This window comes from Phaethon aethereus (assembly GCF_964289735.1).
Source record: "Phaethon aethereus genome assembly, chromosome: 1".
NCBI lineage: Eukaryota > Metazoa > Chordata > Aves > Phaethontiformes > Phaethontidae > Phaethon > Phaethon aethereus.
In genome coordinates this window covers 71,589,899-71,617,417 of record NC_138575.1, presented here as the reverse complement: position 1 = coordinate 71,617,417, position 27,519 = coordinate 71,589,899, and the positions used below count along the sequence as shown (strand labels likewise).

Sequence of the window (27,519 nt, the reverse complement as noted above, 5' to 3'; positions counted from 1 at the left end):
GTCTTCATCCACAAGAAGCATTAGATCTTCCCTCAAGAACCAATGTCCACCAAGATACTAAGTGCATCTTGTGAAAAGGTGTCTTTCACAGGACTTAAATTTTTCCAAAGCAGCCTACATAGGAAAGCACAATATCTATTGCTTCCACCACAATTGGGCAAAGAAGGAGTGAACTCATATATGAAGCAATAAACACACTTTTAATACTCCCCAGTTCTTTTAAGTAGTGTTTCAAGTGAAATCCTAGTAATATGTTTAACAGCTAAATCACAATATAGTAGAAATTGCTTTCAATGAGGTCTACTTAAGATTACATTTATGATGTTTAAGTACAAAGCCCAAAGATAATTTTTGAAATGGAAAAAATAATGTCTTTCTCAGAGATCCTTTTTCTCTCTGACATATAAATGCATTTATTATGTATTTTTTCCCCTACACAACAATGAAACAACAACAAAAAACAACAGAAAAATTGATCTTAGCATTAAACACCAGATCTAACTTCAAAGTTAGCCCCTGCTTTGAGCAGAAGGATGGACCAGATGACATCCAGAGCTCCCTTCCAACCTGCATAATTCTTTGATTCTCTCTGTTGCTTATTGTAGATTCAAGACTTGTCTCTCATGTGTGGTGACTGGAGAAGAGCTGGCACTATTAGACTTGTAAGTACAAGTCCTGAACCTGCAGGCTGCTCAGCAGGCAATAACCCTTCCCTCTGCACACAGCTTCGTTGAATTCAGCTTGTAGGATTATACATAAAAGCCAAAGAACTGATAGGGGAAAAAAAATTGTATTAGAACTCCTAAAGCTCATATTGCAGTATTATTATCATTATAATTATTATTATTGTTGTTGTTGCTGCTGCTGTTATCATTATTATCATTATCATCATCATCATCTACTTAGTGTCTACTGAAACTTTGTCCAGCACACTATCTAAATTTCTTCTATTCGGGTGAGGAAAACACTGATACATCTTAAGGACTTCTTTGAAGAGATTCCAGTAAAACAGACTTGGCATTCCTTATAAACTTGAAGTTGAAAGAAAACAAAAGATTATATCAGAAGGAAGTCCTCCCCTCCATTCCCTTCCTTTCACCTGCTACCTTTTCACCTTACTCTCTGAAATAAAAGCAATTCCAAACTTCTATATTTTTCTACATATTTCATAGCATCAAAATGTTTAATTAAATATTTTTGAATAAAGGTTACCTGAAGCTACTGGTATGTTACAACCAGCAGCCTTTAGGGCATTAACAGCATCGGTGACTCTTGCAGGATATACACAAACCGCTCCGACAGTAATACCTGCAAAAGCCACAGTTCACTTTTCCATATGTAGATTCCATATATAGATTTCCACCTTCTCGAGTGCAATCCATATTATGAGCATGTGTGCATTTTCTCACCTCCCACTTCTGCATTCTCACAAAGATCTTAAGCACCTACACTAGCAATGTCTGTTATATTGCTCAAACGGTTCAGGTAATTCTCCATACTGTTACCTCCCTCATGTTCCTTCACCTGAACCTGGGAGCAAGTTTGCATTAGCAGGAGCTAAAATGCCAAGATTTTTATTGACAGATTCACTGTTTAATGCCAACACGTACAGTTAAGACATGCTTAGTCAGCAAATTACTGCAAGACAAACCGCACTGCCAAGCTCTCTCCTTACTTGTTGAGCCAGACTGAGGCCAGCAGCAACTGAGCAGTCTTTATGTTAATGCAGTCCTACTGCATTTCTAGTCAAAATGCTATCCTCTCAAAGTCTCAGATAAATGACCACACATTCAATACTTTAACTGTCTGAAGAGTCCATAAATCTAAGTTTTAAAAAGATGACTAATTTTTGATATGTTATGTGTATGGCATAAAACCAGAGGCCTGATTCCCCTTCGGTTCTATATCATATGACTTCAATTAGTGGACGAATGCCTGTGTAAAACTGAAATATTTCAATAGTAAAAGCATGCCCCAAACGTCACTGGGATTTTCTTTTTATTAGATCATCATAAGGCCAACATGAGAGAACAAAAGTCAAATGGTATTCACTGACACATCAGTGATGTCATCTGGAAAAATTCAGAAACGCTGCTCAGATATAAAGAGGTTTTATTGATAGTTATATTGACAGTCTCAATTTGCTCTAAAGTTTTATTGTGTTCAGTCTTGCGTGTAACATTGGGACTTCAGACGGAGCCTGCTTGAGCCACGTCAATGAATGTATTACCACTAGTTCTTAAGGGCTGCCTTCCACCTCTTCAACTCTGTTGACTTAGCTAGGAATGCTGTGTGTGTGCGTGTGTGTGTATACGTCACATGTACCTAGCTGCATATACTCACTACAGGACTGATTCCTTAAAGTAGACTGGGCTGCAAAAAGATTTCCTGTCTTCCTGACTTCCATTTCCTATCTTAACTACTGAAACAAGCAGGTAACACATGTTTTCTGAAGGAAAAATAACATGCTTAGGACTGTGGAATGCATCTTTTCTGACAGGCAAAGTGGCAGGCTCGGTAGTTATATACAGAAACAGCAGCTAAGCATGAAATCCAAAGGAGTCACATGAACACTCCCCCCCTCTCCAATTTACTAAGGACATCAGCAGATTAACAGAATACTCAATTAGTTTCACCTTAGTGCACTGTTATTAAAAGACATATACTGATGTCACACACTTGTGGCTTCCACATCGAATTTGCTCACACGTATCATAACTTACAGTGTCGCCTGAGACCGTGGTTCACTTTAATTGCCAAACTGAGAATGGATTTTTTTCTCCCTGTGTTCTTATATTAACTCAAAGGAATAGGTATTTTGCAGTTAGAACTTAAGACAGTTGCTTTGAATACCACCATATAGGACCTAGTTTGTTCTCTCACAACTATTAGTTCTGCAGCACTGCCTACTATAGCTGCTTCCATTATAGAAAGAAGAGGCAATTTTTACACCTTTCTGAAAATTGAAAAAATAATGAGGAAATGTAGACATTTGCTCTACAAAATATGCACAACAAAAACTATCATACCTTTATCATGCATGTCCAAGGCTTTCAGCAGATCCTCTCTGATGGGATGCTTTGCTTTAAAACACAGTCTGTGAACATTTGAAGGAGTATCATCGCCTGAAAGAGTGGTAAGGTCTATGCAGGTGACAGCTTTCAGCAGCCAAGCAGCCTACAAAGGGAGTGAACCAAGGAATATAGTATTTCAGTTTACATTTCCAAAGCCAAAATGAGTTAGAAGATGCAGGAATGAGAAGCCTGGCTCTTACTCTAAGAATGAGGAAACGTATGGGATGTAACATAGAGGACATGCAAAGAGTGGTTTATGACAGACAGGGCTGGCAGATATTTGTTCACGTCTTGAGCAGTATATAATGGTACAGAAAGGATTTCAATCGAAAGTCCGCCCTCTCAGAATCAAAGGATCAAATTCCAATTTTAGGCACAAAAACTAACTACCAAATGGGACTCTGAAAGAATCGGACATTTTTACCTGGACAAAAAGTATCCTGTTTCAAATTTAATTCTGTAAGACAAAGATAAAAACATCACCTATGTGAGGCACATCGCTGTTATAATATGCTCCATTCTGTAGGGTATGTCTGTATGTTTAAGGCTTGTACGCACAAGAAATTATACGCATGCTTCAAGAGGAGCACAGGCTTGCGGTTGCCAGTAACCAGATGAGTCTACACATCAGCCATTTGCACACTTGCACATTTGCATGCTCCTCCTGCTGTGAGAGTGAAAGGTGGAATCAGTGGGGGGCAAGAACCTAGACTTCTTAAAACTTAGGGTCTAGACTCCAGATGTTTCCACTTTCTTTTGTGTGAATTGGGAATAAAAAACATCTGTAATTATTTGGTGCAAAAAACAAAAGCAAGAGCTAAGTGACAAGGCTAAAGCATTCTTTAGATGAAAATGCTACAGAATTTTAAGACTTATGAATCGGAGAATGGAACAGAAGCACAACTAAAAATTTTTTGAGCTTTTTTGTTGAGCAAAAATTGAGCTTAAGACATTATTTTGAAATATTTGTTGAATGTCTTCCAGCAAATTCTCATTTACAGAGATGGCTTCACTAAAAGATAACATCTCTTAGCGGGCACTTGTTCAACAAGGGGAGAGTTTGCAATGGCAACGTCCGTTTGAGTCCATAAAGTTCCCCTCTGACTGCTCTGTGACACTATTTGTCACTATAGGCAGCAAAACTTGTTGTTTCTGCATGGAGGTATTACTTTGCAAATCTTAAGTGGCGTGGCCAGCCTACAAACCTTTCACACTTCGCTGATGGGAGTCTCCTTTCTGAACTTGCAGTCAATGTTACACTGAAAGCTGCTTTGGGGTGACTGAACAGAGTAATGAACTGTTACTGGCCTCTGTTAGTCTAAGCTTGGCTGCTTGTTTCTAATTGATTTCTACTTTCACCCTATAATACTTCAAAAGGGCTTTTCACTTTAAGTGGGTTTAAGTTTCTTTTACTCGGAGCTTTTTATCCTTCGTTCGAGCGAATTTTTGTCTCATCTCTTACGACATGAATCATAAAGTCATCAAGATAGACGTAGTCAGGGAGTTCCAAGAACTGGTATGAACTTCACTTTTTTTGAAAGGATTTTTTGAATGTGTATTTTAGGAAACAGGCTTCAAAATTTGAATCTGTGGTGCTACATTCAAACATGTAAAGATTCAAAATCATCCTTGTGAAATAAACAGCACATGACTATCCTACAATGACAGTGTTCAAATCCAGGAGAGATGCTTCTGGCATTCTTCAAAGTAAAACCTCACTCAAGTAACTCAGTACAGCGTTATTATACACAAGACTGGAGAAGTGCTGATAAAAATTAAACATTCGTCCTACAGCCACATTGAAGGAATGACACTAAATCCCTTTCTTCCCAATGATTCTTTGTAATCAAAGCCTGTGACTCCTTTACTCCTTTGTTTTTTATATAGTAACTTCTGTCAAATCAGAAGACTTACTTTTTACATTACTGCACCTGCAGTATAGCCAAGGTGACGGAATACCCTCTGGATTTTCTCACCAACACTACTTCCCAACCCAGAGCCACTGGACTGCTAAACTTGGTATCAAGTGACTTTTTATGCGTAAGAAAGTCCTGATAAATGCTGAGCTGGTGTCTAACTTTCCTCAGATTATGTCCATTTTTTATTTAATCATAACATTCAAAGCACAAACTTTCAGGTTCACATAGCAGGCAGGAAGTTGGTTTCTATCACCTTCCAGTAGGATCTTACACAGTTACATCAAATTATCCCCAAACTGTCATCTGCAAGATCTGTGCTCATCATGAACGCAGCTTCAGCCACCCCAGAATGGCTGCCTGACATGCTAAGCTCAGGGTGCCAGCTATTTTTAACACTTTTTTTTAAGAATTAAGTATAATTGATTCTTGCTTTGTTCTGCTATGTTGCACTGTTAAGATTGAGCCTTCATTGTCTCCTTCCTCCCGCTTCCAGGTTTTCAGTTATTGTTACAAGTAAATTTCTAGTTTAGCGTGCAGAGGGGAGGAATCGCACGCATTGGCTTGCAGAACAGCCGTTTGGTGAGCGAAGAATCGATTTGTCCTTTGGACACCAGTTACAACCCCACGGCTGAGGGCTCACGAGGAGCTCCTGGTCTGCTCCACGGCATTTCTCAGACCTTGCCCTTGGCTGAGTGTCGGCAAAGCACTTGCGGCACCCTGCAGCCAGCTCTGCCTGCCGTTCCCCTCTCGGCGCTTCCCATCCTGCCGCCGCGGCGGCGGAAGACAGCACGTGGCCGTGCCTCACCTGCCCAGCTTTGCAGAACGTATTGGCTTACGCTGCTGACCTGACGGCTTTGCGTTACGACTCTCGCCTGCAAACTGGAGAAGCCAAAGCGTACACTGGGCCAGTATCTGCCAGTTCTGCCAGGGGGGCAATAACAGCAGAGGTTGAGGGTAACTGCTAAGACACTCTAAACATGTGTGTTCAATGAATACAAGTCAGCCTTGAAGGAAAGTTCATTTGTGCCACTGGCTTTAGCAGTGGCTTACGTGAACCTGTTTTATACCAAGATGGGCAATAACCAATCATTCATCTTACCTCAGAAGTTGAGAAATCAGTCCCCTTAACATTCGTGGGCTTGCTCTTTTTTTTTTTTAATTATTTTTTTTTATTTTTCCTTTCTGCCTTCCAGTCCCATAACCAGTCAGGATTTCTGAATTTTAGGTAAGAACTAGTTAAGCAAAGAAATCACACATGTTGGGGATGTTTAAGTAAAGAAAAATTATCCAGGTAGGTCAAACTTGACAGGGACCATGATCGTATCTTACAGCTTTAAAATTAAAAAATAAGAAGGCAGCGTGCAGAGAAGTCTGTCTGGGAAACAGAATAAATGTGGTGGGATAGTAATATACAATTTAATCCACTCATGAATAAAGATGACTTAAATTCATTTGCGGTTTTGCCACTCATGAGTTATAAGGTTTTTAACTTGTTTGGATAAATGCGTCACCTTATTCCATCCCATCATCATCAAATACAAATTATTAAAATAAGACACGGACAAGCACATCTTTTAAGTTTACATGCATCTTGAAAAAAATTCAATATTGCAGCCTGGAGAGGGAGAGTGACTGCTTTAAAAATACAGGAACAGAATGCATAAAAAGAGCACTTACTTGCCAATTACCTTTCACAGTTTTCCATTTTTTAATTCGTTCTGCATGCCTCACAACTGCGGGTCGATTCACATGCACTTTTGAGATCCAGCCAAGCTCTGGGGTGGGGAAAAAAAGAAATAAAGTCTCATCTATTTCAGTGTTCTTTTAATATATGGTGTGGGACTTCAGAAGAAAGTTGTAGCTTCGTTTGGGACCTCTGAAGAGCATCTTGTGCTTTTATGTCCTTTTAACGGCTTGCGTGTTTATCACCAGTACAAATTTTCGTAATAGCATGAACTTCTGTTAGGGTATTACCTGTGAACTGGATGTTTCACACAGCATGCTTTGTTTGCCATTACAACTGAATTCACTTACTGCTGATGAGAGACACTATGTTGCCAGTCCTGGAGTATGAAGTTTATTATACATGTAGCATATAAAAAAAAAACCCCAAAACACAAACCAGCCTTCTGCCATTGCTTGCTGATTTACTTCTTGATTCCAGAATATGGTAACATTTATTCAGTCTTTTGCTTGTCTGCTGGTACCCAGGATACAACACGATTGTTCCTGCGCGTGAACCTTTGTTTACAGGAACCATACCCCACACAGCCACCAAAACCTCCGGACAGACCCTTGCATAACAAAGCATTTGAGTTGTTATTGTCTAGAGCTAATTTTACTGATTTTGGTACCAGGGCTTGACTAACTGCAAGTTTCCAAAAGCACTGAATTCCTGGGCAACATATCTGCCTGGAAGCTGCTGAGATACATGCTTGCCTCAGAAGTGCTCACCTTGCCAAGCTCCCTGGAGGACTCAGGGCAACATCATCGACATGTGAACTCCTTCACATGCCTGCTGCAGACAGCCTGGCTCACAATTTCAATGAGTTTCAGTATCCACAAACAACAACCAGACCCAAAGAAAAGCAGATACACAACATTTACTAAAATAATGTAACTGTCTAAAAATGGAAGCACCAAAAATTGGACAGTTTTATGAAGGGTAACTGACTGATAAAGGAGAACTGAGGGTTCAGGCCCTTGAATCTTGAAATTTCTGCCTAGCATGATAAACCAAAAGTGTAATTTTGAATGTTAATAAACACAAACTGCTTAGAGAAGTACACAGGAAAAAGAAATCAGAACATCTTTAAAATCTCCATATCCCAAAACATAAATAATTCTTCTAAATACTAACCATATAAGCAATCCACGCAAATACTCTGAAGACAACATCAGCAATCATTAACTACCAATAATCATCAAATCAACATCTTCAATCATCAAATATCATTGTCAGTTAAGGTCAGTAAATGGACCCAGGCTCAGATACTATGAGATAATAATTCTGGGTGACTTAATTTATTAAGAGCATCTCTTCTCTACAAGTCATCTTCACTACTGTATTAAACTTGCATTTCCCCTGAGTACATTCATTAAAAAATTTAAAATTAAAAAAAAAAAAAGCCAATAACCAAAATCACTAATTTTGTACAGAAATCTTATCCTCAACTTTTTTCTTCCTACTTTTTAGATTTAATAGCAAAAAAACCCTGCAGAACTAACATATTAGCTATCGTATGTGTAAATACCACCTTGTTTTCCTAATTAGACTTACAAAAAGCTCTGGAGAAACCAATTTAGGGTAAAGATGATTCAGTGGAAATGTAGGACAAAGGCATGAAACACAGCTACACAGAATCTTGTTCTGAGCACAGTAAGCCACCTTGCTACCACTTTCCTATACCACATACAAGTAATTAAATGAGCAGTACCTGCAAGGTCAAAATGTTGGCCAAAAGCAACAAAACTTAAACCAAAGAAGGAGTTTCAAAGGAATCCTAAGCAATTTAAGGATTTCTTTAAGACTTTAGCATCAGTCTCACTGTATGGCAAAAAAGAAAAGGAGGAGCTTGCAAAGTTGCAAGCCAGCTGAACAACAAACCCTCGTTACTTCTCTCCACTTCCAAAGCCACAGGCTTATTCATTCTGCCCCAAAAGCAAGAAGCTCAACTGACATCTAGAAAGCAGGTGAGAAAAGTTACTGCTACAAAACCCACGGCAAGAATGTTCTTTCTTTTTGAATATCAATAAATGTAAACCATATAAGCACAGACAGCTGAAATATAAGCTAGTGAAACCTCTACATCCTCTGCAGTTGCTTTAAAGATGAGGCTCCTATGTGATCAGCAGAGAGCATACATCACTTCCCATGGGGCCATTATAGGCAATATTTGACAAAGTCCAAGGGGGAGGAAAATACAAACAAACAGCTAAATAAATAAATAAGTGAAACACAAACTCCACATTGTAACTCTCCTACTATATGCCAAGTGCTCAGGTGGAATCATTTAATCGTAGTCCAATTTATCAAGATAACTTTTGAACCCTACTGTGTGCATGTGACCTTTTGAGCCCCTTTGGAGAACGTGATAAAATCAAAGCAAACAGTTTACATGAAGTACTCCACTCTCTCTAATACGGATCCAGAAGCGTCAGTTACTCTACCCTAACCTACTCTTTCTACATTATGGAAAACAACCAAGAAATCCAACTAACTAACTAATTTATAAAAACTACCACCTTCTATAGAAAATTTAGGAAGACTGTGGAGACAGCATCCAGTTTGTCAAACATGGAAAATTTTTATCTTCTTGGCTTTTGGTGCATAAACTTGAATTTAAGTGAAAGAACCAAAATTTCTCCCATGAGTAGGTTAAGCCTTTGTTACTTATTACTTGGAGCAGATTCAGCCTGACTCATCTTCTGCTGGACTTTGGTAGGAACATACTGTTACTGTATCTGCCCCTACCTGACTTTTGAGCATAGCTACTCAGAAGGTCTGATTAATCTCTGCAGGAAACAGAGCACTGCACACTAGGTGAGCTTAAAAGAAATAGTCAAGTCTAATACCCTTTGTGGAGGAAGTGGAAAAAAGCTACTACTTTTGCTAACTCATCTTTGCCCAAAGTCACCTGTGAAAGTTACCATATTATCCGCAATACCCGATTGCATGTTCTTAGTTCTTTGCAAAAAGGATGAAATTCATTGGCTTAAGCCCTTTTCACTATGTAACACATTTTACCTTCTGTTTTAAATAACTCAAGACTAGTCATGAAGGTAGCTGACACATGACAACTCAATAAGGTGCAATATCTAACTTTTGTGCCTGAGACACAAGTTGACTTAAAAGACCATAAAATTTGGATCTCCAAGTATATTTTTGAATGTGGGATGTTGAAGCACTGTGCACAGCAAAGGCAGAAAACTTTAAAATAAATTAAAAATAATTAAAAAGAAATCAGAACTCCATCCTGTCTGTACAACTTAATGTGAGACATTATGCAGCTTACTAAAGGAAATAAAATGGTGTAATAAAAAAAACGCACGGCAAGGAAGGACAAAGGTTCTGGTGATACGCAGCAGCAGATGGAGACTTCTATCTAACACAGACCTTTTATTCAAGCCCACTTCTCCATTAATTAAAGCAGTGGGCAATTGAAAACAAGTATGTCTCAGCATAATTGTCTCTAAATAGACTTCCAAAGTTTGCCATGTGAGTTCTCACCAAATCTTTAAATGTAAGTGTCTCTATTCAGAAAAATCACTCACAATTCCAGCTTTTTTTTTTATTAAAAAGCAGAATAAAACCATTATTTGAAATAGAACTGAGTGCCTTTGGATTCTCCCCCTCCCCCACGCTTTATGATTTAGTATCTGGCTAAGTAAAACTATATTTAATTAGGCTCATTAACCTTGCAGTGTGAACACGTCTTTTTTTTTTTTTTAAATAAGTCATCTGCTAGTCATCTGCACAGTCATGTGGCTTCAGGGATAAAAGTAATTAAAGCAGTTACACTATAGCTAATTAGCCAATATTCTGTAATCACTCTTCAAGTTTACTCTTTCCTCTGAAGACATTTGAAAAAATCATATTCAAAATCTTAACAGGAAATTTATCTCCTCTTTTTGAAGAACATAAATCCAAAAATACCAAGCATCTCCTCAGAAAACAATAAATAAAACCACTTTGTCAGTATAATTACATAAATATCAAAGATACCTAACACATTCCTCATAAAACAGACTACGCTTTTCAGAAGATTTAAAAAAACGTGTAGATGGCATCCCTTCAGATGGTGAAACAGAAAGCTCAAGATATGCCTGAGGCTGTGGTTTCACAAGCATTTTAAGGCAGCACTGTCCCCAAAAGAAGCTGCCCCCCCAACTGGTTATTTTCTCCTCTGTGCCAGAAACAGCATGTGTGCTCCTGTTCTTACCATGAAGACATGATAAAGTGGATAAGGGAAGTGATGAAAGCTGTTATTTCTGGAGAAGCGAGTGAAATTGTGTACTGTACCTTTAGTGGAGAAATGAGGTATTCAGCTGGACACAGGCTGACCCCAGCTGGCCACGCACAGCCGAGCAAAGTCACTGAAGACAGAGAACAGGCTTCTGGATCACGTCTCTTTACAGTTATCATACCATGTAAGCTGTTTAGAGGTTTGGGGGTTATTCAGTTTCTTTGAGACAGAAGCTGTAGTTATTTTCCGATAGTGACTCTTGCTATGGACATATTTTATTTTCAGAGGAGTTCTCCTTATATGAGAGAAGTTCAGTGTCCAAGTTATCAGCGTTCAGATACTCAAAGCAGGACATCAAAGCATGAGCCCTGAAGTAGAAATCAGCTCTACTGTCTTGTGACATTAGTGAAATCACCCAACGTTGACCATGGATCTCATAAAATGGATTATGGTATCCTCCCGAGCACTTTGAAGATCACTGACAAGTCTTTCCTCAGAAAGCTGCAGAACAATGGGAGCTTCGTTTCCTGCAGGTCCAAGTCCCCTGCTGCTCCCTCGGGCTCCAGAGACCTCCCCTCAGCCCAGTAACCCAGTTGTCCAGTTATGGTCCTTACAACCATGGAGCAAAACAGGATGTTGTTACTTGCATTAAGCCACCAAAAAAGATGTAATAAAAAGTCATGTAATTGGTGAGCTGTGCCTGCCTTTCCCCCACCAGAGGGACTAATTTGGTCACCCCACCCAGTGACTTACTTATTTCTGAGACATCTACCTGTCCTTCAAATTTGATTAAAATTATCCAGCAGAGTCACAAGGTATTAGAAGGAACAGTGAAGAAACAGAGACACAGTACAGGCTAAAAGCAGCTATTAACATATTAGAACAGAATTACGCTGTCTTGAAAAGGGATGCAACACTTCATTATCTAAATGCCACTTACCAACAGGCTAGCTCTCACATGTAAATGGCACAGAAATACCAACTATAATTAAAAATACCAATTGAAGTATAATGAATGTATTTCTGGCCCTTCAACTAGAAGGGCTGAGCAACACAGATAGATTTTTTTTTTAGAATCCAAGAACATAATTTGCAAAACAACTGTCACTAATTATTCATTAGTCGATAAGACAAAGGGTACAGTTTTAAACTAAAGGAGGGTAAATTTAGACTAGATATAAGGAAGAATTTTTTTACAGTGAGGGTGGTAAAACCCTGGCATAGGTTGCCCAGAGAGGTGGTAGATGCCTCATCTCTGGAAACATTCAAAGTCAGGTTGGACGGGGCTCTGAGCAACCTGATCTAGTTGAAGATGTCCCTGCTCACTAGGGGGACTAGATAGCCTTGAAAGGTCCCTTCCAACCCAAACTATTCTATGATTCTATGATTCATCACTCAGAATACATACATATACATACATACATGCACAAACATACAAAAAACATATAGTCATAGAATAATTTGGGTTGGAAGGACTCTGAAGGTCTTTTGTCCAAACACCTGCACAAAGTAGGGTCAGCTCTGAGCTCAAACCAGGCTGCTGAGGGCTTTATCCAGCTGGGTCTTGAGAGGTCCCAAGGATGGAGACTGCACAGCCTCTGTGGACAACCTGTCCCACCATCTGACTGTCCTGGAGGAAGACATTTTTACTTATATCCAGTATGTACTTCTTTGTTTCAAGACCAGCCTGTTGTCTTCTTCATCCCATCGTGCAATGCTATGAAGAGCCTGGCTCTGCTTTCTTGATACAAACCCCATAGGAATGAGCAGGCTGCTGTTAGAACCCTCAAAGCCATCACTTCCCCAGGCTGAACCAGCCCAGCTCCCTCAGTGTCTCCTCACAGGGCAAGTACTCCAGCCCATCACCATCTTGGTGGTCCTCTGCTGCATTTGTGACAGTTTATCAACCTCTTCTATTGGGGGGCAACAAAACTGGACACAGTCTTCTGGACATGGTCTAACAAATGCTGATCCCTCTCTTCCCATGAGCTACTGGCCATGCCCCCACGGGTACGGCCCGGGCGGCCGCTGGCCGTCTCTGCTGCCAGGGCATTGCTGGCTCGTGCCCAGCTCGCTGCCCACCAGGCCCCGGGGCCTTTTGGCAGAGCTGCTCCCCGGGCAGGCAGGCCCCAGCCTGTGGCTGCCGGGGCTCGTCCTCCCCGGGGCAGGGCTCTGCCTTCGGCCCTGCTGAATGTCACTGGGCTCCTGCTGGCCCCCTCCTCTGGCCTGTCTGGGTCCCTCTGATCTGGCTAATTCAGTGTCATCTGCAAGCTTTATAAGCAAGGAGTCTATAGCCTCCTCCAGGACGTTGAAAAAAAAGCTAAGTAGGATGGGTCCCAAGCTAGACCCCTGCATTACTCTACTTGGTACCAGCTTCAAAGTCGAGTACTATCGACTGTCTTATGTGCTGGGTTTTAAATATCCTACTTGCCATTTTCTGGGTCTACCCAAGGTTACTGAATGCCTGTCTTTCTCCATGACTTCTGAAGTCGTTGCACCAAATCAATCTGCAGGGAGCAAAAAACCCATGTGGCAGATGTCTGCAACCCCACAGTTAAACCAAAGGAGTATGCTACTAGCTTAAACTACAAAACAGATGCTCATTGATGTGTTTCACTGTTTTGTTGTGACGTGGCATCTGATGCTTTTCTAAAAAGTGACAAAACATGAAGGACCTGGTCCATTATACTCCAGGGTCCTTGGGAGCAGAGCAGGAGAGACAGACTCCTTTCAGCCCCTGCAGTCACTCTGGTGAACCCAAGTACCCAAGAATGACTTCTGCAAACAATCCCTGTGGAATGACAAACTTGTAAAATTCTTATCCACCTTCCTTACAGGACTCTCTGATGGAAAATGTATCAGCGTATTACATTGGTGACCCTCATGCCAATCAGTGTCATCTTATCTGTGTTACACGTATCTGTTCTTTATTCCAAGTAAACACCTTGTTCTTCTACTAAGGAACAGTGATAAGAAGAAAGAAAGAAAGGAAGGAAGGATGAATTAAGGGCTTTTACAAAAAATTATTTATTAAAAAAAAAAAAAATCACATGGGAAAGCATTATATGCCATGATTTCAGAAGAGTTTGGCTTGTCATTGATAAACAAATAGATGCTCTCTAATGGCAGCATCAGAAATTTACGGATTAAATGATGACATTAGGTAGCAAGCACAGAAATAGCAGACACGGGGAAAAGGACTCAAACAATATATTTTTAAGCAAAAGGTATTTTACCACTAGGTGTCCCTATCAGCAAACTATAATTCTACAGAACGCTCTGTAAGATACAGGGCAAATAATTTGAATTACTGTTAAAACTGCTGGCACAAGCTGACAAAACCTTCAGAAGCCAAAGTGCCTAAGTCACAGAAACAGTGCCTATTGTTAGCAACCATGAAAGATAAAGACAAGGGTTTAATATGACCTTTTTTAGTACTGCTACCAGCTAAGATACAGCAACTTACTTAAACATAGCATTTACTGTATTTCAGACGTGTATTTACTGGGAGAGCGAATGGCAGGGAGATTTCAGTTCTCCCTTTAAAGCAGACAGTATAAGGCAGTTGTTAGAAACAGCCACAGCAGGTATGTTGCCAAATGTGGTCGTGGCCACACCATTCCCCTACTACGCCTGCCCTGCACATCTAACCCAGCTCATTTTGACAGCAACTGATTTATTAAACAAAGATCACTGGGAACTGATGGCAACAAGTACCTGTGGGTAAGCTGTGAGCAGTGGCCTTTCCAGGTGAATCAGTTGCAGACGGAAGAGGCCACATGGTGCAGCCCTGAAGACATCCATCCCTCTGTGCTCTCTGTTAATAATCTTGAGCATTAGTTGACTCTGCCTCTTGGGCAGGGGAGGGCGACTTAAGGGAAGAGAAAGAGTTAGAGAAAGTATTTGGATCATACTCAAAGATTGGTTTAGTGGGTGCAAAAAAACCCAACAACTATGTTGTGCTAGTCAGCTGCACACTGAATACTTTTCCCTTGACTATAGTTGTACAGCAACATCTGGCCAAATGTTGGTGAGGTCACCTGTCTCTTCCACTGATTTCCCACTCCCAGCATGGTCTTCCTTACATGTAAGCCTGTCTGTCAGAAGATGACTGTTTGATAGGAACTGAACTGACTTCACACTGAAGTTTCTGGACTCCCCACACATACCAACAATTAATTGTAATATTAAATCCACAGTAAGAAAAAGCACAACCAGCACCTAGTTTAAAGTAACCAGAGTGCATCTGTAAACTTCTGTGCTAGCTTTCTTCCTCACAGATACTGAAGTTTTGCCACTATATTATTAACATGTCTGTTGCAGCAAAAGATGATGTTCAGGTGGCTACAGTTGAAGATCACCTGTCCCTGCAAGCAGTCCATGGGTAAGCACATCGGAGGGCAGCTTGGCAGCTCACTTTTAGGAGTTACAACACATCAGTCATTTCAGAGAATGAAAACAGACTCACCTTTCAGATGTCCACAGGTTAATGATTTAAACTGCATGTTATCTCTGTGAAAATGCCCGTGCTTGTGCTAGAGACAGGAGCATAGCCACGTGACATCGTGCAGCGCGGCCTCCTGAACTCTGCTCATGCTAACTTTGAGACACCTTCCTGTTCCACACCAGCTGTCCTTTGGCTCCTGTCTAAAATGTATCATTTCCTTCACTTAACTATCCATCTGCTCGTATTGACCAAATTTTCATACCTTAGAGACAGACTGTAGGAAGGCTAATGACCTTAATTCATTCTACCGCTGCAGCTGGGGTTTGCTGGGCAGAGAAGTCAGAAAGCTGCAGTCATTTCTCCTTCCCCACACCCAGCAACTAGCAGAAGAGGAGCTCGAGCTGAGAAATGGCGGAGAAACCCTTTTCCTGGCAGCTCTCTGCCTTACCTCAGGCACAGCCAGCTTTCAGGCTTAGAGACCACCTACAAACACCTGGAAAAGCTTTATCAGTCTTCAGAGAGGAAGCAGCAAGGAGAACAGTTTAAGTCCCGAGTTTACAAATCAGAATGCCACTAATAAAATGTATTTTGAACCTCTTGGGGAAAAGCGGGGGGAGGTTTATTCAGTAAGAACCAGAAAGGTGTGGAAGAGGGGGCCAGGCCCCGCTTCGTGACAGGACTACCGCCCTGCGAGCTGTCACCCTGTTCGGAGGTATGGCCTCTCCAGCCGAGGCCATACCTGATGGGCAAACCTCAACTTCCGTTTAACCTGGAGTACCAACAGCAAAGTAAGCCGCCTACAGGCCTCCCGGTTGAAGAGGCAGCCCGAACACTATGTCACGAGTATGTGTTAAAGGATCTAAAGGAATCGTAAGGCTGTTTCTATTTCGGCTTTTCAGAAAAAGAAGGAGCTGCAGCAGCTTGGCTCGTCCGCGCTCAGGCGGGTCCGCCGGCGCTGGGGGGGAGGCGCAGCCGGGCGGGCGGGAAGCCGGACCGGACGGAGGCCGGACCCGCAGCCAGGAGCCGCCAGGAGCCAGCCGGCGTCTCAGCCGCCTGGCCGCTCGCAGGGCGGCCCTGCCCGAGCAGCGCTCCCCGGTTTGCCGCGTCGGGAACCCCGCATGCCACGGCTCCGCAGCTAACAGCTCTCGGCGGAGAGACGGGGGCCAGGCCCGCCTCCGCGGTCTCCCCTGCGGTGGGGGCGCCGCAGCGGGCGGGCGCCCCGGCTCCCCCCGCAGGCCGCCGCCCTTACCCAGCTCGGTGCCCGGGTTTCGTCCCGCCATGGCCCGCGCTGCCGGCGGCTCCGAGGACCCGGGCGGGGCGGGCAGGCTGCGGCCTTGCCGGGCCCGCCCCGCGCGGGCAGGAAGCGGTGGCGGGCGGGCTCGGCAGGTCGGCCCCAGCCAACGGGGCACCGCGTTCCCCCGCCGCCATCGAGTTGGTGCCGAGCCCACCGCACCGGAGCTGTAGGTAAGGAGGCAATCAAGGCCTACCGCCGCCCCTCAGCCTCCGCCGGGTAAGAGACGGCTGCCGTTCTGTGACAGGTATTACTCGAATATTCCGTTCCCCCAGCAGTAACTAACACCAACTTGCCGTCTTGATGATGGCGAGTACAGGCAACTCCCGATTTCTGCGAGCTGAACCTTCAGGCAGAAGCTGGTATCATACATACACAATGGGCTCTATGAAACTTGCCAACCATACAAAGCTTTCTAGTAAGACCTGCAAAATGAAAGCGTGGTAGGCAAACCCACAGACAACTTCATGGCCTTTACAGTTTTCCAGAGTTGTAATGACACAAATGACTTGCATGAAAAAAGTATTAAACATTGTTAATATTCTCATTTAGATAAAACATCTTGCAACTTTAGCCCTACTTGCTAAGAGCTAGCAAAGAAAGCACAAGCTCAGCAGCAAACTGTTGTAGCTCTGAAATCAGAGGCCACTGAAACTTCTCTACGAAACACTATGCAGCCTACGTGCCCTTGAATAGGGCACGGAGACCACAGTCTGCAGGAAGTTTCACCGTAAGGTGGGATGTGCGAGTTTCTTGTTTTAAACACATTCTTCAGCTTGTAAATGAACAGCTGCTAGGCTGAAGTACAAGATTTGGAGACCTCATGAGCCTTAACAGATTTAGTAAGAAGTCTGAAACCATTAGCTGTAAATCAGAGGGTTGCCAGTTACTTGTTTTTAGAGTGAAATTTGGGTAACTGTAGAAACTAAATTTTGGGATAGAGTCTGTGAAATAACATATCCCTAATATTACTATTGCACTACAAAACCCATGATTCATGGTACCATTCTTTGTTTTCCTTACTTCCCTCCCCCTGCCCCCCAAGAGCTGAAGCTGGAAGGGAGCTCTGTCAACCAGCTGAGCCCAAGCACCTGCTCAAGCAGGCTCAGCTACAGCAGGTTCCCCAAGGCCATGTCCAGTTGGGTTTTAAGTATCTTCAAGAACAGAGAGTTCACAACCTTGCCAGGGAACCTGCTCCAGTCTTTGATTGACCTTCACAAAGGAAAAGTATCTTCTTACATTCAGACAGAATTGTCTCGTTTTCAAACACTAAGCTTCAATTTTCCAAGATGATAGCATTACTATACTCCTGGGAAAAAATCCAAAAGAACAGTAAGGACAAGTGTGAATATGAAAAAACTAAAGAGGTGTATGAATAAATATACCTCTGTATAACTTTTCTCTTTTCCATACACAATACATTATGTAAACCTTTCAGCATAACATTAAAGGAAGTGACAAGTAGAAGAATGGCAATATTTTCTTTAATGAAGAAAATACGATTTGTAACCTTGAAAGAGTTACGTTTTTTTATCCAGTCTGGAGGACTAAACCCAAGCTTTATACAGATTCATAGCCAACCTCTGAGGTTTTCATGTACAACCAAATATTTCAGGCAGCATATTTAATTTAGGAGTTTTCACTATTTTTGATTTTCACGTTTACATTCAAACTTTAAAGAATAAAGACACAAAGCTTACAGACCAAAGAACTTACCACCCTCTGTACCAACACTAAAACATTCTTATTGCTGTCCCTCTGTATAGTACAAAACCAAGATGACAGAAAGGATTATGTAAACTTGGTTGCTTTTCCATTCCATGAACCCAACGCTCAACAGTAAGATACAACTTGAGAGGCATTTTATTTAGACAACTGAAAACAGTTAAACATTCAGAAGCAGCGTACAATGAAACAAAACCCAAACCAAATACTTTTAGTACATAATCCCTTCTTTTCAACTAAAGCCAAATTTTCCAACTTTCAAGAAAAAAAAAAAGGGTAAAAGCCATTTTATCTCTTCTCTGTAACAAGAAAACACACTACAATGAGTCTAACTGAAATTTGAGAGACTGGACCTTGGCTTGCACACTTCTTTGAAGAGACAGTAGGCAGTTATGCTAAAAAGATAGCAAAACTCTACTACTTGTCTTTTTTTTTTTTTTTGGATGCTCAGTTCTCTTACAAACAACACCTAGCCAGTTCCACTGCATTCTCATCAATTACTGCCCATCTTTGCCTTATGTAGAGCACGCACTCTGGAAGGCTGCTGTTCATCACTGTTCACTTGATTTAGTCTCGTATGTCCATATGCTGCATAACAGTTGCAATAATCAGGCCTTAACTTCAGGAGTTGAGCTGTACACTGAATCTGAGTTTTCAGTGGCAAGATCTTCTGCAATTAAATAAAAAGGATATTATTTAACTTCACCTTAGATACATCAATGAAAGAAACGTTGCAGGGATCGCTTAAAGACCAGTTCAGTCTGTTTTCCCATTTAACCTGATGCAGTTATTCAATGCCATCTGTTCAGTCTGCACACCTCTAGTCACTAGTCTGATACTTATCACATGGTCCTTTTCAGGAAAATGCATTCAAAGATCTTTTGAGAAAAGTGAAAAATACCAGAAGGTACCTGGGCAAAACTACCTCTTCCGTACTAAAGACTGCTACCATCTTGACTGATCTTTTAACACTTAGCTGAGTTGACGCTGGCAGTTCAGTACATTACCTATTTCCTCCTCTGCAGTTCCTGGAAGGGTGGTCCTTGCTTTTGCTGCTTCTGCATTCTCCTCTTCTGTAGAGAGGAAGAAGAAAAAACACAGTCAATACCTGCAGGTTCCCTTCTGCCCCCTTAACAAAAAAAAAAAAAATTTCCACTTAAGGTAGCATTGAGGAGAAAGAGTTGGGTAAGCAATCCCATTAATGGATACTCACTTGTAGTCTTCCAGGCATTGCTTCCCCCCCTACATTTACAGAACTGAAGTACAATATAAAATAAACCTATCATTCACACTTCTTTCTAGAGATTCTTATATCCTTAAGATTTGTAAAAGTGGTATTTCTTATTTCCCGCTCTGTAATATAAAAATACATCAGACTATTTGCTTAACTATCCAGAAAGTGTCTATATTCAATAAGCTTACAGGTTTGAAGTTAATTGCCTAAGTGACAGCTACGAAAGTACATACTTAAATCTAACGGCCTTGAGTGGATATAGACCCTAAAAAAGACAGTACAGTTACTGTATCAAATTCAGATGATGTTTACCACTTACAATAGATATTACTTGAAAAGTGCACATGAAGCAGTCAAGTTTCACCAAGAACAAGCGCATACTTACCAGGAACTACACACTTCCAAAGACCATAGGTTTTCCCTACTGTTGTCTGCCACAGCCTTAGTGTACCGTCCTCAGAGCCACTTGCATATAACTCTCCATCAGGGCTAAACCTCACACAGTGAATTGGACCAAAGTGTCCTTTGTAAGATTCTATAAGAGAACATATCAAGACCATTCATTTCAAATTTCAATCAACAACTGAAATTAATTATTAAAAACTGATCAGAAGATAGAAAAAAAAATACTGATGGAGGGCACTTTCTCTGCATCACTTCTGATGCAAAACAAAGTTTCTGTTGCTATCTTGGCAATCTCAAATTTAGGTCATATTAATTTTCTTAACTGCAAGAAAACAGGTGCTTATTTATTTGTTCAAGACAGAACTACAAAGCAAGCCAGTAGCATGGAGTACACAGACTCTGTTCCTTCAACCACTCACTCTACACACATAGAATTTTAAACAAGGACAGGATAAAGAGACAAACTTCGAAATACACTTCTAAAATATATTTGGCCAACATTAACAAGAACACAAACATATCACCTTTTTCACTTTTTTTATCTGCTTTTAGCAGATAGTTGCAACTCATTACACCTATCTAATTAACGCTATAGTATGACACTCAAGTTAACATACAGCTTGCTATTGCAGCAATACAGATGACAACTTTTTTTAAAAAAGGTGCAAAGTGCTGTTTAATGAAGGCTTTAATTAGTTCTAGAATTGGGTATACTGAAACAGGAAAAAATGCTTAACTGATAATATACCTTTTCATCCTCTTGCACAGCATGCTATGCTCAGGCCTTAGAGTACAACAGTTTCATTTATTAGTCATTATTTCATTAATCTAATACCCATTTCAGAACTCATTTTTATTACAGAAGACAGACATACCTAATTCTTCTCCTGTATTATAGTCATATTTATAGAGTTTAAAATCTTCACCACCTGCAACCAAACATTCTTTCGCAGGGTGAAGTGATGCAGAATTGATTGTAGCAGGTGCTTCAAATGATTTAATCTGTTCTAGACTGAGAGGGAAAAGTTTGTTAATAAAGTTCATTAAATAAACCAAAAAAAAAGATCCTCAGAGCAAAGAAACTGTGATTCTACTAATCACAGCTACTTTCAAGAAAACAAAACACACTCACACAGTTTCTGAACCAAGTTTTAATACTTGCAAGTCGTACTCATCAACTCAGAAATGAGTTCAGAATAAGCAAAACAGAAGGCTCGCACATTCAGAACTACTTTCTGGAATATGTTTAAGTGTGTAACTTGCTTTCTTAAAACATCAGAGAGATGTATAAATAATTAGTTCTCTGAAAAGCACTGAACTGAACCCCTGCTGAAACTTATTTAACCACAATTACAATTAGTGTGAAATATGAAAACGGCACTGAACCTTTACAGTCTAGCATCTTATACACAGTTAGGGCTCACCGTTTTAGAAAAGGGAAGTTGTTTCACACTATCTCGCAAAGCAAAGATGTCCACTAATGCCAGTTCGGACAACATGGTGATTTTGGCCTCAGACAGTCAGTTCTTACCCACAAACAAGCCCATTACTCAACCTGTGAAAATTTTGTGTTTTGTACTCACGTTTCTGCACTATGAAAAGCAATAGTCTTCCCATAGGTTATCACAAGTATCTGTCCTTCTGGAACATACTCCATGCTGCTCACTGACATTGCAACATTTAGTGCCTTCACTTCTGTCATGGTACTCCGGTCCCAGAGGCTTAAGAGGAAACAAAAAGGAAAAAAAAAACCCTGTAATTACTTCAGCAAATTAAACAATTTTCACCTCCCACCCATGGCAAGATTTGGACCAAAAAAGCCACCTAACAAAGAACCTGGTTTGATTTCACAGGTACTTCGATTTTCAGTGGCATCCTTATCTTAGAACTTTGCCTAGGTGAGAAAGAAGACATGCTTACCTCAAAATACTGCTACTTTTGAAGCTTAATGCAACACCATTAAACAGTACACATACCATTTAACTACTCACGGACTCTGTTAGCGATTAAAAACCTTGTAATAAGCCTCCTGAGCAACAGAGCTTTCTAGAAGCAAGGTTTAAAGTTTCCATTCTGTCTTTTCACCTCACAAGGCAATGAGGTGCTAATGCCAATTTATACAAAGACCAAAGATTCATTTAAGGTAATACAGTTTTCTGTCTAGGGGTGCAAGAGCTATCTAAACAGAAAAGAAATGAAATTGTTTTGCTATGACAGCTAAGAATCTTTGTTCACTAGCTGACTGCTGCATTTCCATTTCTACAATTCAGAGGCAAATAAACAAGATTATGCTCTTACCTATCTTGAACACTAGGAAACTGAAAAGAACTGGAGCTAAAAGGGAGACTACAGAGAAACTGCACCAGCGACTTCACCCTCCCATCCTTCCTTCCACAAAGTAGAAAAGACCGCTCTGTTTCTCTCTCCTTTGTGCCATAAATGTAAGAATGGTGAGACAGCTTAGGCATGAGATGACACTGGTCATATCAGCCAGAAAGCTGAGGAAGCAGTAAGGCACATTGCCCATCTTTTCTGGACAGCTTGGTTTGAGGAAGGGTCTTTGTCAATTCACCTTCCCAGCAGCTAGGTTTGTCTAGGTTTCAAGGACATCTCCTACCAATTGGGCGGAAAGTAAACAAAACACTGAACTGTAGCTGGATGAGCCATCTTATAAAACCACTAAAGCCTACTTAACTTATCGTCATGACAGAGAAAGAGGGCTATGTCTATCAACAGTGCACTGTTTCCACATATTCTTCCCAGTCTTTCATCCCAGTGCCTGGCTAGTCCATGCCTTGTCCATCTTTCAAGGCTGGATGGCAGAAGATAAGGCAGCAATACCTCAGCACAATATGTACCCACAAGACCTCATCTATAAACTCATCTTCTCTAGGATTCTGAAAGGCGCAAATTTATTCTGCTAAGCTGTTCTCAAAGACCAACTGTTCTTATCAGGGAGGACATGTTTATGGGGTATATTAGAATTATTACAAAATTTATGTCTCTAACAGCAGAAGGAAACTGTATTAGGCATGCAGTTATAATAATCTAAGATCAAATAATCTGTGCTACTTATATCCTTTATCAAAAAACATAACTGTCTTCTCACATAGGTTATGACAATAAATAAAAGTGAGCTGCTTAGAAAACTGAAAGTTATTTTTTCTTACCGGACAGTTTTATCATCAGCTGAAAGAATCTGTTTGTCATCACTGCTCCATAAAGCCTTTTTAATGCCAGAAGTATGTCCACTGACGACATCAGGTTCTTAAAATAAAGCCAAATATTTTAATATAGGTAAAAAAATTACATAATGTCATGCAGCAGTTTGGCAGCTTTCTTAAGCTATACAGATTTCCATTTACTAGAAACTGTAAAATTACTTCAAGCACTTAAGACTTTATTTGTAGATCTTATTCCAGGAGCAGGGTAAATGTAAACTGAGTATCTGATTGCCTAAACTTAAAAAGCTTCACTGGTTTAACATCAGAATTCTCTAGCTTCATATCAATCACTAGTAGTTCAGCATCAACATGAATCTAAACACACTTAAATATGTGGAGTCTTTTTTTCTTTCAGATGACTAAAATTTAATTAATTAGACCTATTCTTAGTGAGTCGGCATTGAACTGAAACATACTATCCTTGAAGTCCATTATAGATAAACTCTAATTCACTTATAAAAGCGTAAACTTAAAACATACAGATTATCTTAAAACATACATATAGCAAAAGGTTATAGACACCTCATTTGTAAAACAATCCTCAACTTTGTCTTTTGTGATTTGTAACAGAAAGTAGCTCTTAATTTCAGAACTTCTATTTAACTCCAGAAAACAAGAATCAGTTCTAAAAGCACACTCACCTGCTTCTGGCTTGCTCAAGTCATAGATACGCAACAGTTTATCTTGTCCACCTGTTAACAGATAATTGCTATCCTGAAACAGAAGTTATAAAGGGTCAACTCTATGTTGAATCAAAATACCGGCCTTCATCTGTGAGTCTTAAAATAACAGTTCTTTCTTTCGGACAGATTCTAACACACTTAATACGTTTAAGCTACAGTCTTAAAAACTAGAAGTGGTATGCTATATTACTTGCCTGTTAAGACACACACATAAAAAGCAGAAAAACAACTAACAGCAAAACATACTCAAGAGCTTACTTCCCTGGTGAATAAGTTATAAAGGTTTTTCATACCTGTGTAAAATCCACGCTTTTGACAATGTGTTTGTGAGCCAACGTGATTAGTTCATCACCTGACACAGCATCCCACACTTTGCTGTTGCAAGAGAAAACATTTATATTTTAGTAGCACCAGGACAAACCAACCTGGACAGTCAGATTAGTTTGTAAGCAATCTTTCCTGACACCACCAAACATTTTATCATAAATGCTACACTGTTACACAAGTTATAACCTAGGCAGTCAATGAGAATACTTTATATGTTTTTACTAAAGCTTTTTTTGTACTATCCCACCATTTTCCTTTATCCTCTTCTTCAAGACGATGCAGACTAATTAGCATTTTACTTTTAAGACAGTCTTTTCTGCAACTTCATTAATAGAGATTGCCCTCTACTAACAGGTTTCAACTTGCTAAATATTAATATATGCTGCAAAGAGCACAAACAACAACAACAACAAAAAACATCAAAGAAATAATTCACTAGAATTTTCACAAGATTTTTTTTGTGATAAAAAGAAGCTAACTGGTAGAAGCAAAATAAAAATCACTCTTTCAACTCTGTTATAACTACAGTGCCAGAGATTAGAGCCGCACAGAAACATTATTTGAGCAAACTGGTATGGTAATTAAGTATATTTATCAAGAAGCAATCATAGTTGTTCATTGCAACAGAATTAACTGTAGCTGCTTTCAAGAACCTAAAAGTCTAGGTTTTAATTTGGCTAGCCATAAATAAGCTAATAATTACTAGAGAAGCAAATGAATCAGTAATTTACTACAGCTATATGTCACCTAAGAGCACTATAGAATAAAATCAAAATACAGAGTTCTAAGGGAGTTAATCACTTACGCTGTAAAATCTGCTGCTGCTGTAGCTGCTTTAGTGGCATCTGTGTTCAAAGTGGCACCCCAAACAGCACCTTTATGACCTAGAAATGTGCCAATCCAGTCTCCTGTATCACCCTGACGCAGCATAGGCTTACCATCTTCACAAAAACAAAACCAATATTCAGGTAACATGATAAAACACGGAAGCTGCTTTAAAAAAAGATCCCCTTGGACCAGCATGATGAAATACCACATACTTTATGTAGCTATTCTTTGTAAAAGAGTTTAGCTTAAGAGCTTAGATATGCAGCTGTACTTGCTGCATGCATCTAAAATTGTACAGACATTAAAATTTTGCTCCAAATGAGAAAAGACTTTTATTTAGGTTTGTGCTAAGGTAGAAGGGAGATAGAAAGGAGTACTTTGTTTAGGTTTCATTTTTACTCAAGTTTTCCTCAGGCAGAAGAGGTTTGGTTTTTTACTTTAGAACAACATTTTCAGACTAATAGTACTCAGAAAAAAGTCTTGTGTTTGTAAGCAGATATGTTTAAAACACATATAAAGATGTTGTAAAAGCAAAACAGAAATAGAAAGCCTTTCCTGTGATGATTTTTTCTGTGAGGCTATCAAAAAGTTGTTCACATAAGAAGATGCACAGCTGAACTGAAGCGCTCCAAGGCAGAAAGGAAGGTCCGTTTAAACTTATGACTACATACAGAAGATTAACATATGCATGTATGAAGCACAAATACTATTCGCATAATGAGAAGAGAGTTCTTATGGGAAAGGAGGCGGACTCCATCATTCTATGCATGTCCAGCAAGGCAGCTGTCCTGGTTAAAGGAGAGCTCACTTTAAAAGCTACAGCCTATGGGCACAGACAGCAAAAAGAGGTAGTTTTAGAAATAAATCTTTTTGAAGCTCCTCCCTTACCCAGTTCGGATCCAAACTGGGCGAATGCGGCCTTTGAAAGCCCCCCCCAGGCTAACCCAGTAATTAAACACCACGAAAATGGGCCGTCAGCCCCCCTTTTCGTTCGGTAACACCGCCAGACGGCACCACCCTGCAAGTACCGGCGTTTCGCCGGGAGAACAGGGCACCTCGCCGCTCGTCCCCGCCCGCCACAGCAACCCCCCCTCAGGAAGGCGATGCGCGGCCCGCGAGCGGCGGGACGGAGGCGCGGCCCAGCCCCCGCTCCCCAGGCACACCCCACCCCGCGGGGGCGAGGGCGGCCCGCCCGGCCGGAGCAGAACAAAGGGGCCGGCAGCACGGCCGCCGCCGCCCCCGTCCCCGCTCACCCTTGCAAGCGCTGATGAGGAAGTAGCCGAAGGGGGTGACGCCGCTGAAGGCCAGATCCACCACGGGCCGCGTGTGCCCGGAGCACGTCAGAGGGGTCTGCCTCATGGCCATGGCGGCGGCCGCGGAGGAGGAAGAAGGGGAAGGGGGCGGCGGGGAGGAAGGGGGTGGCGGGGCTGGAGGGGACGCGGGGCGGCGTTGGGGGGAAGGGGGAGGAGGGCGCGCACGCGCGGACACGAGTCCCCTCCGGCCGGGCAGGAAACGGCGATCGCGGCGGCGGGGAAGGAAGTGACGGCACGGAAACGCTTGGAAGCGGAAGCTGCGTCAGCCGGCGGGTGCGCAACCGGAAGCGCTGCCAGGTGCAGGCGCAGGGCAGGGGTAGCGGGGGCCCTCGCGCGGCGGGGCCTTGAGGGGGCCCCTCAGCTCCCGCCCCGCTGCGGGGCTGAGCCTCTGCCCGGCCCGCGGGCCAGGCGGCGGGGCGCCCGGCGCTGGCCGTCCCCCCGAAGGGCGTAACGGCGCTCTCTCTCCCCTCGTCCCCGTTCCTGCAGGAGTGGTACTTCGATGACCCCAGGGCGGGGCCCAAGGCTCTCAGTGCTGCCTTGTTCCGGCCGGGCGCTCCTCTGCAGCGGTTCGCAGCACGCCCTGGCCTTGCACCTGCTTTTCAGTAGTTGGGGCTTCGCATGAATCGGTGCCCGTGCTGGCATGGCCCGTCTCAGCTCCGGCCCCCAGCCAGTTCTTTGTGTCCCCGCGGTGGCTGCCCTACTCCCCTCAGGCTCCTAAGCCGGCAGCGAATGAATACCCTGCCAAAAGGAATAAAGTTTTTTTCTGTAGGGCCTGCTGCCCGCGTGGCTCGCTGCAGGTCCGGCAGGCCTCTCTGAGCGGGGAGGCGGTGGGGAGGCAGCCTGAGAGGGACTTAGGGGTCTCGGGATAGTAAAAAAGCAGCAACCACCTGGGTTTGTGGAAAAGACAAGGGAGCCATGCTGATGGTAGTGTCTAGGCTTGCCCACAGAAGTATCTAAAGACGTTGTTTGAAGATGTGTCAACAGCCCTATGAAAAATTAGGGAAGTGGTGTTTCACTTCTTTGAACAGGCTAAAAGGTCAGAATGGTTGGCAGTTGCTCATCTCCTTTTTCAAGTCTTGGAAC

The 27,519-nt window shown here is 41.8% G+C and overlaps 2 protein-coding genes across 2 annotated transcripts in view; both read right to left on the bottom strand.

Annotated features, from left to right (window-relative positions):
- Positions 1 to 16,686, bottom strand: part of DERA (deoxyribose-phosphate aldolase) — a gene marked incomplete at both ends in the record, with an annotated part of 64,071 nt that extends 47,385 nt beyond the window's left edge. Inside the window, 4 exons of the mRNA XM_082006742.1 lie at positions 1,213 to 1,308; positions 3,030 to 3,177; positions 6,671 to 6,768; positions 16,656 to 16,686. Of these exons, the coding sequence (XP_081862868.1) occupies positions 1,213 to 1,308; positions 3,030 to 3,177; positions 6,671 to 6,768; positions 16,656 to 16,686 (373 nt within the window). The remainder of the gene's footprint in view (positions 1 to 1,212; positions 1,309 to 3,029; positions 3,178 to 6,670; positions 6,769 to 16,655) is intronic.
- Positions 16,687 to 18,164: 1,478 nt separating this feature from the next.
- Positions 18,165 to 26,488, bottom strand: STRAP (serine/threonine kinase receptor associated protein; the record flags this gene model as incomplete). The annotated part of the gene is made up of 10 exons (XM_082003793.1): positions 18,165 to 19,092; positions 19,430 to 19,495; positions 20,042 to 20,191; positions 20,937 to 21,073; positions 21,645 to 21,782; positions 23,232 to 23,328; positions 23,927 to 23,999; positions 24,262 to 24,343; positions 25,101 to 25,236; positions 26,377 to 26,488. The coding sequence occupies 10 exons, from the start codon at positions 26,486 to 26,488 to the stop codon at positions 19,031 to 19,033; spliced, it is 1,053 nt and encodes a 350-aa protein (XP_081859919.1). The 3' UTR covers positions 18,165 to 19,030.
- Between the last annotated feature and the right edge of the window lie 1,031 nt (positions 26,489 to 27,519).